Source organism: Leucoraja erinacea, chromosome 6 (genome assembly GCF_028641065.1).
Source record: "Leucoraja erinacea ecotype New England chromosome 6, Leri_hhj_1, whole genome shotgun sequence".
Classification (NCBI taxonomy): Eukaryota; Metazoa; Chordata; class Chondrichthyes; order Rajiformes; family Rajidae; genus Leucoraja; species Leucoraja erinaceus.
Window position 1 is genome coordinate 68,762,036 of NC_073382.1, and position 13,329 is coordinate 68,775,364.

Here is a 13,329-nt window from a genome sequence, read left to right on the forward strand (position 1 = left end):
AGAACCTGGTACGTTCATCTATTTGTTTGTACAACTACTTCAATAAAGAATCAATTAAACTGGAAATAACGACTGGACAATCTGTTCTTTTTAATCTGTGTAAAATCACTCCTACTTACCTGTGTAAAAATGGCAACGGTAAGTTGGACATTGGTAAAGAAAGAAATTGCCATTACAATTAAGTGAGAACTAGCTCTGTGAGTGAAACTGGAGCTTGTGAATCATTCAAATGGAACAAAGGATTGTTTCATTTCACAAGTCTGACATCCTCATTCTAATTAACTGGACAAGATCGCCACCTGCACCAATCTGAATAATGAAGATTGGAAACTCCGAAAGTCAACGTGCAGGTAGAGTGAGTACATACAGTATTAAGGTTTATTGGAGAAGCTATATATAATGTTGTATTGGAAAACGGCTGCTGAAATGGAGAATTTTGAAGTGACCTTGAGGATCTGAGCGCTATAAGTTGTTTTGAAATACTACCCGCAGGCTTACGGCTTTACGGCAACACGTCTCAAAGGGATAGTGAGCCAGTACGTCTAAAGCTCAGTCACAAGAGGACGATATTGGGCAGGATTCAGGAAAGGAAAGAAGAATCATTAGGCACACGGATAAAGACTGGGAATTGTTTATGAAAAGTGTCAGGTCAAGAAACTCAATAAGTAAACAAGCTAGCAAGTTAATGGAAAAGCTGAAAGACCCCATGAAATCAGATGAAAATGTGAATGAAGTATAATTTAACCTGGTTCAATTAATCAAGCTCTGTAATGAAGTAAGAGAAAAGCACGAGCTGTTGATGAAAGAACCACTGCCTGAAAAGGAACTTGAACGGCAAAATCAGTGGTTTCAACAAAGAATGGAATCTTTTAATGGTTTTATACAAGATGTAGAGAGGTTGTTATGATGTTGGACAGCAAATTGCTGAAAGTGCTATACTGCAGAGTGTTGTAAACTCAGAAGAAATTGGACCTGATGACAGTGTTTCAAATGTCAAAACCAAAATTAAGCCACAAATCTAATTCTTCACGTGCATCTTCAACGACCTCTGCTTGCTTAAAAGCTCAGGCAGAAAAGGCTGCTCTTTTGGAACGGGCTGCTGCCATGGACAAAAGGCACAAGCTTGAGGCACAAGAAGAACAGTTGTATAGAGAAAAGGAGCAGTTGAAAAGAGAGTGACGCAAAAGAAGAACAGTTGAATAGACAAAAACAGCAGTTGAAAAGAGAGAAGGAACAACTGGAACTGGAGACTGAGCTGGCAGCAGCTAATATACCTTAAGGCCAAGAGATCAAGAAGAAGTGGGCACATATTGGGGTGATGTCTACAGATCAAGAAGAAAGGACACATGAGCAAAGACTGCAAAGTTGTTTGACTTGTGATGTGTGCAACCACAATCATCCTGAAATACTTCACATTGAACAGAAGAACAAGAAGAAGAAGCCAGAGCATGCAGAACAGAACGGGAAGCCAATTGTGAGTAATGCTGTTTCCTCATCTCATAGGTGTGGGCATTTTGGAGCCGGTGAAGAAACCTGCATCTTCTCCATTGTACCAGTACAGGTAAAGAGCCACAAGGGGGACACAGTGTTGCAAACATGTGCATTTTTGGATCATAGAAGTTCAACTACCTTTTGCACAGAAAGCTTGATGAGAAGGCTGAACATTACAGGACGAAAGACTAGTATTCTCTTGCGTACCATGAATCAAGAGAAGCCTGTGATCAGTCATCATATCTCAGGTTTGGAAATATCTAGCCTGGACAAAGACGATTTATACAACTATCTGATGTGTTCACACATAAGACCAGGCCTGTTTCTCAGCTAAACACACCCAGACAGGAAGACCTGATAAAATGGCATCGACCTACTCATCAGAACAAATGCTTCAAAGTTATTGAAACCTTGGGAGCTGTTCAACAGCCAAGGGAATGGACCATTCGCCATGGGGACCCTACTGTGGTGGGTCATTTATGCTCTCCTGAGAAGAGACAACAAAAGCAGGGATGTAAATGGCTTCCCTGCTGCTGCTGTCAATCGAATATCCATTGTAAACCTAGAGGAGCTACTGGTCAAGTAATATAATCACCACTTCAGTGAAAGAACCTGCAAGGAAATAGAAGAAATATCTAGGGAAGAGGTCAAATTCTTGGATATTATGAATTGTTCAGCAAAGATGATAGGTGCGCACTATTACCTTTCAAAGAAGAAAGTGTCACCATGCCAAATAACCGTTGCGTTGTGGAGCAGCTCATCCAGAGCCTGAAATGCAGGTTTAGGAAGAATAAGAAATGTCATGATTAATATACATCCTTCCTCACTGAGATGATTGACAATGGTTATGCTGAAATGGTACCAGTGCAGCAGTTGAATGGAGGTGATGGAGAGCTCTGGTACATCCCACACCACAGGTGTATCACTCACAGAAAGGGACCTTGAAGGTGGTCTTTGACTGTGGTGCAGTCTTTAAAGGAACATCACCTAACTGCCAACTGCAGCAGGGTCCAGACCTTACCAACTCATTCATTGGAGCTCTCATCAGATTCAGACAAGAAGTGGTTGCTTTGATGGCTGATATCAAAGCAACGTTTCGTCGGGTCAAGGTATCAGAACTGCATATTGACTATCTGCGATTCCTGTGGTGGCCCGAGGGTGATGTGCAGCAAGATCTTGATGAAGGTGCATCGTTTTGGCGCAGTGTCGTCACCATGTTGTGCAAAATTTGCATTTAGGAAGACCGCTGAAGACAACAAAGCTCACTTTCTAGCAGAGGTGACAAACACAGTAAAGAACAACTTCTATGTAGATGATTGTTTAAATCCCATGCCTTCGGAACAGGAAGCAGTTCAATTGGCAAGAGACCTGACTTCCCTCTGCCAAATGGGAGGATTCATGCTGTCAAAGTGGATCAGCAACAGTCGTGTATGTATTGGCATCTATTCCACAAGAAAACGAAGCCAAGGAGACCATGGAGTTGGATTTGGACAAAGACAATCTGCCTATGGAAAGGGCACTGGGATTGCACTGGTACGTTGAAACAGATGTGTTCAAGTTCAGGATTGCGACACAGGAACGACCATACACAAGACGGGGGCATCTTGTCCGTGGTTGGCTCTACCTTTAGGATTTCTAGCACCGTTTACTCAGCCAGCCAAGCTGATTATGCAGGAGCTCCGTAAGGAAAAACTCGAATGGGATGAAAACATACCCCAATCCTTCTGTCAGCGATGGACAGGATGGTTAGCAGATCTTGTAATGTCTTCTGTAAGACCTTGTTGTGACTAGCACAATGAATACACATCCAACATCTTGTAAGAAGGATTTAATCTGCACCACCAGGAAACTTCTAGAAGGTCACCTGACCTCAGTCACGAGGCACAGGCACGTTTACCAGCTTCTGCTTTTGGCCTCAAGGGGCACTGGCATTTATATTACACATTCATCACATCCGCTGGCATAGCTCTAGGGGTCACGGAGACTCACAAGCTCCCCGACCACGACTAGGTTGCAATCCAACAGGGAGCTTTTAATGTTTATTGGTAATTGTTTTGCTATATGCATTAGAACAATTAGTGGGCGGTGTGTAGGAGCCATTTATGTTTAAGCTAGTTACTGTTGGCAATTTATATTATTTTGTCTAGATATTTTGGACACTTGGGGGCGTTCATTTGATGCATAGAGGGGCGTAACATAAGGGCTTAGGGGACAGGGAATGATGCAGACCAGGCATAGGAGGTGGAGTGTGCACAGTTCTCAGCAGATGGGAGAGAACAGAAAGTTACAGCGTGTGTGAGAATAAGGAGAACCTGGTATGTTCATCTCTTTGTTTCTACAACTACTTCAATAAAGAATCAATTAAACTGGAATTAATGACTGGATGATCTGTTCTTTTTAATCTGCGTAAAATCAACCCTACTTACCTGTGTGTTAATGGCAACGGAAAGTTGGACATTGGTAAAGAAAGAGAATTGCCATTACTACTACCATTAGCTCTAGTTTTACCTGGGATCTGGGAATGGGAATAGTTATACAAATAAAGTAGATATGCAACAGTTTAGTAACAGAAAATAATCATTTCGCTTTTTTTAACCAAAGAAAACTAGGATGGCTGGGTTCAGTTAGTAGGTATGTTACAAAAGCTGTAATTCTGCCACTGGCCGTGTGCGCGATTTTGGCACGTTTGAGAGGGGGGTGGGGTTAAAACGGGGTTTTTTCCTGACCTGGTCCTGAATTATATTTGTTGGAGTGCAAGATTTTGCTAAAGAATCGTTCCTACGGCCGTTGTGTGTTTTTTTAAAAAAAATTCACCCGACAAGTTAATCAATGGTACACGAAATTGCTGGAGAAACTCAGCGGGTGCAGCAGCATCTATGGAGCGAAAAAATAGGCGACGTTTCGGGCCGAAACCCTTCCTCAGACTGATGGGGAGTGGGAGGGGAGAAGGAAGGAAAAAGGGGAGGAGGAGCCCGAGGGCGGGGGGATGGGAGGAGACAGCTCGAGGGTTAAGGAAGGGGAGGAGACAGCAAGGGCTAGCAAAATTGGGAGAATTCAACATTCATGCCATCAGGATGCAAGCTGCCCAGGCGGAATATGAGGTGCTGTTCCTCCAATTTCCGGTGTTGCTCACTCTGGCAATGGAGGAGACCCAGGACAGAGAGGTCGGATTGGGAATGGGATGGGGAGTTGAAGTGCTGAGCCACCGGGAGTTCAGGCAGGTTATTGCGGACTGAGCGGAGGTGTTCGGCGAAACGATCGCCCAACCGTCGCTTAGTCTCCCCGATTAGTTAATCGCTGGAATGATTTTAAAAGCAGCTTCTGAAGCCGCCAATGCCGACAACTGGGACGGATTTTATGGAGGACCAGGTAAAAGAAAGTAGTTTATTTTTATGTATAAAAGTGTTTCTTAAGATGTAGTTAATTCACATTTAAAGTTGCGAAACGATGATTTAGTCCCCCCCCCCCCCCCCCCCCCGAAAAACCGGCAGTGTATTTGCTGCAGATATGGGGGTATAAATTCACCGCAACCTCAACGTTCTAAATGGTCCCATTCCAGAAAATCCCACTCGCAAGCTGATTTAAATGGCCATTAATTTACAGGTATTAAACATTAAATTCCTTCCATTTGGCCTACAAACCCATGACAATGAGATTTAAAAATTATGTTATATTCTGAATTCTTGTGTGAATGTTATTTGGACACTTAGGCTATTTAAAAATGTTAATCTATTCTTAAGAAATGGATAGATGTTTAGATCTAGTAATTGAATTTTGTAATTAGCTACAATTAGGTAACTAACTAATTATATGCTTTAATTTCAAGTCATCTAAGTAAGATTGTTTCATGGGTTACACAGAAAAGCTGGAGAAACTCAGCGGGTGCAGCAGCATCTATGGAGCGAAGGAAATAGGCAACGTTTCGGGCCGAAACCCTTCTTCATCTGCAGTTCCCTCTTAAACACTAAGATTGTTTCATATTTGTTTCAGAATGCTTCAATCGATAATAACTGAAAATTTATTTCAGTTCTCTTCAATTTTAAGAAAGTTATCGGCCTTTAAATGTTCTCCATCACAGCTTTTGTGTTAAGTCAATGAAAAAGCAATAGGGAACAAGATGCCAATTTCCGAGTATGAAAATGGCCATAACCTTTTTAATACTGAAGATTTGAAAGTGAATTAGGTGTCAAATTAAACTTCTTTTTATGCTTTATCTGATGGGATAAATTAAAAACTTGATTTTTAAAATCTCAAAATTTTGTAACATTGCTACAGTTAGCAATTATTTTGGATCGTTCTTGGCTTATGAAGAGATTTTTGAAATCTGTTCACATTTAATAAAAATCATTCATTTGTTTTTGATGGAAGAATATATCCTTCTAAAACTTTGGCCAGAGATAATGGTGGAGTAACCTTCCTGGTTTTGCATACTGTCAGTAGCAGCCCCCTGCTGCTGCTTTGTAGGTGGTCCCCTCATTCTTACTCTTGAATTCTCGGTTCCTCACTCCCCTCCATTGAGTCTGTCCAAGGCAAGCGATGTCTGCGAAGGGCGCTCGGCATCATCAAAGACTGCTCTCTCCCTCTCTCCCCCTCCTACCATCCGGACTGCGCTTACTCCTCCTACCCATCCGGGAGGCGCTACAGGCGGCTATTTTCAGGTTCAACACCTTACCCCCCCCCCCCCCCCCCCCCCCCCCCCCCCCCCCCCACCCTCCGGACACTCCTTCCACCAGGAAAAAAAAAAATAATTGCACTACTATGACTGTATGCACGTAAATATATTTATTTATTGCTCATATTCTATGTCGCTCTTCTAGGGAGATGCTAACTGCATTTCGTTGTCTCTGTACTATACACTGCACAATGACAATAAAGTTTGAATCTGAATCTGAATGGAGTACAGATGATTACAGAAAGTTCAGTTATAAAACATTATCTTTGTTCCACATCTCTCTTCTGCCCAGTTGGATGGTATTGCACTCGCTTTATTCATTTCTATGGAACGTGGTCCTACCATGCGTGCTGAGGTTTCTTTTTTGAACTCCTCCAGTAAGGTTCATGCCTCTTCCACGGCATCCAAGTAGCCTTAATCAAAGTCTCTATTGACCTTTCTTGTAAATGTGGTAAAGTCTGCATTTTTATTATCATTGACAGTTTACATCTATTGGTGACCACCTTCTGCAGCACCTCTCCTCAGCTCAAGAGTCAAGAGTGTTTAATTGCCATATGAACCCAAAACAGAATGATATTCTTACTTGCAGCAGCATAACAGGCTGTACAGCTGAGTGGGTTTGTTCTTAGTTAGTGTTATTCCTATTGGTTTAATCAGAGTCAGAGAATTAGTATGATGACTTCTCTTCCTATCCCTGCATATCTGAGGATTTATTCTTGGCCTCTTTTTACATTTGGGAACATAATGACATGGAAAAACATATGAGATGAGCAATTTGAAAAGATTCCTTCTACATGATTTGAAGCCCCTAATTTATGCATCAAAGGAACCTACCAGTTTGAAGAAGGTACTCGAACCGAAACGTCACCCATTCCTTCTCTCCAGAGATGCTGCCTGGCCCGTTGAGTTACTCCAGCATTTTGTGTCTATCTTCAGTGTAAACCAGCATCTGCAGTTCCTTCTGACACACTATCAATTAGCTTGATGTATATGTGATCTAATATTTGCATGCACGTTATTCCCAAGAAGTGACCTTCATGCATACTAATCTCTATGCCAATTTGTTATTCACCTATTTTTTCTTGACTCGTAGGTATTGTACATCCTATCCTCAAGTCAGAAGGATAAATATGATTCTGTAAAGAAATTCTTGTGCGTGGAAAAACCAACTTCCAGTCAATGTGTGGTGGCCAATACACTGAACAGAGCAAATATTATGAGTATTGTCACTAAAATTGCTCTGCAGATGGCCTGCAAAATAGGGGGAGAATTGTGGATGGTGGAAATTCCTGTGAGTACTTACTACCAGATCGTCATCAAAGCTGGGGGACAGTGTTAGCTGTGAGGTGGATGCTAGGAGACTGCTAGGTGACTTGGATAGGCTGGGTGAGTGGGCAAATGTTTGGCAGATGCCGTATAATGTGGATAAATGTGAGGTTATCCATTTTGGTGGCAAAAACGGGAAAGCAGACTATTATCTAAATGGTGGCCGATTGGGAAAGGGGGGGATGCAGCGAGACCTGGGTGTCATGGTACACCAGTCATTGAAGGTAGGCATGCAGGTGCAGCAGGCAGTAAAGAAAGCGAATGGTATGTTAGCTTTCATTGCAAAAGGATTTGAATATAGGAGCAGGGAGGTTCTACTGCAGTTGTACAGGGTCTTGGTGAGACCACACCTGGAGTATTGCGTACAGTTTTGGTCTCCAAATCTGAGGAAGGACATTATTGCCATAGAGGGAGTGCAGAGACGGTTCACCAGACTGATTCCTGGGATGTCAGGACTGTCTTATGAAGAAAGACTGGATAGACTTGGTTTATACTCTCTAGAATTTAGGAGATTGAGAGGGGATCTTATAGAAACTTACAAAATTCTTAAGGGGTTGGACAGGCTAGATGCAGGAAGATTGTTCCCGATGTTAGGGAAGTCCAGGACAAGGGGTCACAGCTTAAGGATAAGGGGGAAATCCTTTAAAACCGAGATGAGAAGAACATTTTTCACACAGAGAGTGGTGAATCTCTGGAACTATCTGCCACAGAGGGTAGTTGAGGCCAGTTCATTGGCTATATTTAAGAGGGAGTTAGATGTGGCCCTTGTGGCTAAAGGGATCGGGGGGTATGGAGAGAAGGCAGGTACGGGATACTGAGTTGGATGATCAGCCATGATCATATTGAATGGCGGTGCAGGCTCGAAGGGCCGAATGGCCTACTCCTGCACCTAATTTCTATGTTTCTATGTTCATTCTTTTCTTTCAAATTGCATTAATATTGAAGTTTTAAGTGTTTATTTACAATTTCTGGCCATCTGTAAATGCATGATTGTTCTCTTGACTAATCCTGATGCTGGTTAGATTTTCCACTGTGGAATTGACCAATCCTAAATTATTTTCCACTTGAATAAGTTTTATCATTTGCATCCATGCTGCACTGCCATTCTGTCTTTTATTTCAGCCTGCATTTTGATTTCTACATTTAGTGAGTTTTCAGAATTTATCAGATATAGGCGCAGGACTGTACCATACAGACTCCCATACAATACAGAACACCTATTATTCAGTGTCATGCTTCATCTGAACTTTGGCCACTTTCCTGGGTGATCTGTAATTCTTAATTCTCATACAGCTCAAAAGTCTAACTCGACCTTAAACATGCTTAATGACAGCATTCTGAGTTGTTCCACATATTCAGCATTGCAGCTTTCTGGGGTAGAGAGTCCCACTGATGCACAAACAAATGAGAGAAAAAGTACCTCCTCGTCTCAGGGGTCGATCCTTATACTGAAATTCTCTCCTTCAGTTCTAGACTTCCCCACAAGGGGAGAAAACTTCACATCATCTGCCTTGTCAATTCCCCTTGGACGTCTAAATGTTACAATAAGATTGCCTCTCATTCTTCTAACTTTTCTCACCAGGACAACTCCGAGAAATCAAACTGGTGAAGCTTTCTTAAATAAAGGCCTAGACCGTGGCAGCATTCCGAGTGTAGTCTCAGTGTGATTCCTTGTAGCAAAACATTTTCACTTTATCCTCTTTGCAATAAAGTCCTCCTAAGTTACTTGCTGTACTGGCATGTTCACTTATGCCCCTGTCCCACTTAGGAAACCTGAACGGAAACCTCTGTAGACTTTGCGCCCCACCCAAGGTTTCCGTGCAGTTCCCAGAGATTGCAGGTGGTTGCCAGAGGTTGCAGGTAGTGGAAACAGGTAGGGAGACTGGCAAAAACCTCCGGGAACCGCACGAAAACCTTGGGTGGGGCACAAAGTCTCCAGAGGTTTCCGTTCAGTTTTCCTAAGTGGGACAGGGGCATTACTGAGCTTTTTGTACAAAGAGATCTCTCTGATGGTTCATCTGACCTATGTGCTATTACGCAGTGTAAGTTATAACAGTGAGGTTTATTCTTGACAAGTAAGGGTGTCAGGGGTTATGGGGAGAAGGCAGGAGGATGAGGTTAGGAGGGAGAGATTGATCAGCCATGATTGAATGGTGTAGAGTTGATGGGCTGAATTGCCTAATTCTTCTCCTATCACTTATGACATGACTTTATTATTATTTGTGTAGGTGGATATTTTCCTTTATATATGTTCAACCCATATTAGTATATATTTTGGTTTGGAAGATGCTAAAATAACCAGAATGTTTTCAGCATTCATACACGGAGGAAATAGAATAACTATATAGTTTATACCATGATTACATTTGGAAATAAACAACAGAATTAAAATTTTAAAGATGAAACTGTATTCTGCAGTTAAAATCCCTGATGGTGATTGGTATTGACATGAACCGGGATGCACTTAGAAAAGGAACGTTTGTTGGATTTGTGGCAAGCATCAACTTCACGGTCACAAAGTAAGTTCAGTTTAGTTTTATTTTAATAACTTCCAACTCTTCAAGCATTAAACTTATATTATACTTTCAGAATACAAGTGTTTATTGAATGCTTTCCACGAAAATATTTTAGAAGATGACTGTCTTGGGACCCAGCTATAATGCTGTTGGTCTTCTACTGAGGCCACTATTCATATGTTGACTGGAGAGGGCTTGTTAATCTGGGAGTTCCTCAGTCCTTACATTTTCAGAAGCTTGATGTATTTTGTGTAAATGATATTCTGAGAAGGAAAATAATTTGTGGCCTATTGATCAGTAAAAATGGGATCCACTATGGGGATCTGCCATTGCTGTGGCCTACTCTAGATAATTCAAGGGGTAAGATTTTATTTTATAACCATATAACAATTACAGCACGGAAACAGGCCATCTCGGCCCTACAAGTCCATGCCGAACAATTTTTTTTCCCCTTCAGGGAAGGGTGCAGAGTGTTATGGTGGAAGGTTGATTTTGTTCTGATTAGTTTCGTTTTGAAGAAGTCAGGAATCAGAAATGTTCTTCTCTCTGGAAGAGGCAGTGCCTGGGTGAAGCTAACAAACAATGCCAACCAAATGTCAGTGGTTGCGCTCATTAGTTTATGCTCACTACTACTGGTTGAGGAAGGGGGGGGGGGGGGGGGGGGGGGGGGGGGGGGGGGGGGGGGGGGGGGGGGAGAAAATTAACCCTGTGGCATCCCTGCACTACAGATGTCCTTTAAGCAGATGGAGCAGTGATGGAAAAATGGCAATATTTTTGCAGTGAATGACTGTTCATCTAATGGAAGGCTTGTCTGACAGTAATACACGTCTGCATTTCCTGCACATCTTATTCCTGTGAGAAGGGATATTTAATCTCAATGTGAGACATTTAAACCCTCCAAAAAAGTGTTTTCATTTGGATGCTTTTGGGCAAAGAAAGATTATTTCCCATTTCACCTGTGTGGCACAAGAAAAATGATACAAAGTTCAAATGTTCAAAATATTTTTTGAGCCAATCTTATGATTTATGTAATAATCAGAATGCTTCAATGGATGGATTTCTCTGCAGATGGTTTTCACGCTGCATCTTCCAGCCTCATGGTGCAGAAGCAGCTGATTGCTTGAAAGTTTGCATGAAAGGTACTGATATCTACTCCCTCTTTAATCTGGTTTGTCAAGCACTGTAAACCTTTGTTGATAAACTCCTAGCTTGCAGAAACTCCCCCTATAGCTCAGGCTCTCAAGGCCTGTCAACATCCTTGTGAATCTTCTCTGCACTCTTTCCGTCTTAATAGTATCTTTTGTATCGGAAGGTGACCAAAGTTGAGCACAATACTTCAAGTGCAGCCACACCAATGTTTTATGTGCCTTGACTAGTGCCCTAATATATGTGATAGTCAAGTTACTGGTAAAGATTTTGAGGGATAAGATGTATATGATTTTGGATAGACAGGTTGATTAGGGATAATCAGCATGGGTTTGCATCAGGGAGATCATGTCTTTCGAATTCTGATTGAGTTTTTTGAAGAAGTAACCAAAATGTTTAATGAGGGCAAAGCTGTAAATGTTGTCTCTATGGACAACAGCAAGGCATTTGACAAGGTTCCGCATAGTAGGCTGCTCTGGAAGGTTATAACACAGGGGAGATTTGGCTTCAGGGAAGGATGCAGAGTGTTATGGTGGAAGGTTGCTTTTTGGATTGGAGGCCTGTGACTAGTGGTGTGCCTCGGGGATCGGTGTTGGAGCCATTGCTGTTTGTGCTTTATATCAACAATTTAGATGAGAATGTACAAGGCCTGTTTAGCAAGTTTGCAGATGACACTTAAGTGGGTGATGTCACAGAGAACGAAGATCGTTATCGAAAATTACAGGATCAGTTGAGCAAATGGATTGACGAATCGTTAATGGAGTTTAATGCAGATAAGTGCAAGATTTTGAAATCTGGAAGTCAAATCAGGGCAGAACCTTCACAGTGAATGGGAAATCCCAGAGATCTAGGAGAGCGGGTACACAGTTCCCTGAAAGTGTCATCACAGGTAGATAGGATGATCAAGAGGTTTTTGATACGAAGGTAGACAAAAGTGCTGGAGAGGCGGGTGAGGCAGCGTCTATGGAGCGAAGGAAATGGGTAATGTTTCGGGCCGAAACCCGTCTTCAGACTGTTCAATCAAGATATTGAGTATAGAAGTTGGGTTGTTATGTTGCATTTGTACAAGACATTGGTGAGCCTTCATTTGGAATATTGTTCAATTTTGTTCATCCTGCTATAGGAAGGATGTCAGTAAACTGGAAAGAGTACAGAGAAGATTTATGGGGATTTTGCCAGGACTTGAGGACCTGATCTGACATATGGGCCAAACGCGGGCAGGTGGGACTAGTCTAGACTCTGCATGGGAGTGGACTGGAGTGACTGTCTCCAATCTAATGGCTCTATGACTCTATAACTAGAACATAATGACCTAACTTACTGTATATATTCAATTCCCTGTCTGATGAGGCCCAGTGTGTCATAAGTAGAGCCAGGATTTTGCTATACATGCCATGTGCCTTTTCATGCCTTTTTTTGATGATTTCAGGAAGATAATGACTTTTTCATGATCGAATGCCTAAATCAGCCTTTTTTGTCGTTTTAACGTCACTTACAAGAAAATTTACACCACCAGGGCAAAACCTAGCTGTAAGTGGATGTTAAGTGGTGATTGAAGAGAGGTGCGTGGGAAAGGGTCCAGTCTTTGCAAACAGGAGTCATGCTTTAAGTAGGTGTGAAGTGGTGATTGGGGAGGAGTAGGTGGGGAAGGGTCCAGTCTTTTCAAACTGGAGTCAAGCTGTGAGTAGGAGTGAAGTGTTGGTTGGAGTTACCAGGGTTAAGCTTCTGTTTATCGAAACTGCAGTAGAACTCGTTCAGTTCGTTGGTCAGCTGACGATTGTCCAAGGAGCAAGGGGTTTTCCTCTTGTAGCTTGTGATTTCTTGCAAGCCCTTCCACACTGAAGAAGAGTCATTTGCTGAGAACTTGCTCCTCAACATCTCAGAATACCTTTCTTTGGCAGCTCTGATTCCTCTTCTTAGCTTGTACTTGGCATGCCTGTAGAGGTCTGCATCCCCGTTCCTGTAGGATCTACCTTTGCAAGCATCAAAAATGCCTAAAGTCAAGTCAACACCCTGTAAAAAACTGAACGATTTGGTGTGAGTATACGGGAGTGATATATTCTCTACAGACAACTGTGTGCTGTTTTGCAATGTATGTGAGAAAACAGTGAATCATGAGAAAAAATATTTCATCTCCACGCATGTATAATAGACAGCTAAACACAAGTTGGTGACAGA

General features: G+C 42.2%; 1 protein-coding gene across 1 annotated transcript in view; it reads left to right on the forward strand.

Annotated features, from left to right (window-relative positions):
* Positions 1 to 13,329, forward strand: part of LOC129698269 (piwi-like protein 4) — a 45,003-nt gene that overhangs the window by 25,240 nt on the left and 6,434 nt on the right. Inside the window, exons 12-14 of the mRNA XM_055637305.1 lie at positions 7,257 to 7,454; positions 9,908 to 10,008; positions 11,074 to 11,144. Coding sequence (XP_055493280.1) covers positions 7,257 to 7,454; positions 9,908 to 10,008; positions 11,074 to 11,144 — 370 coding nt within the window. The remainder of the gene's footprint in view (positions 1 to 7,256; positions 7,455 to 9,907; positions 10,009 to 11,073; positions 11,145 to 13,329) is intronic.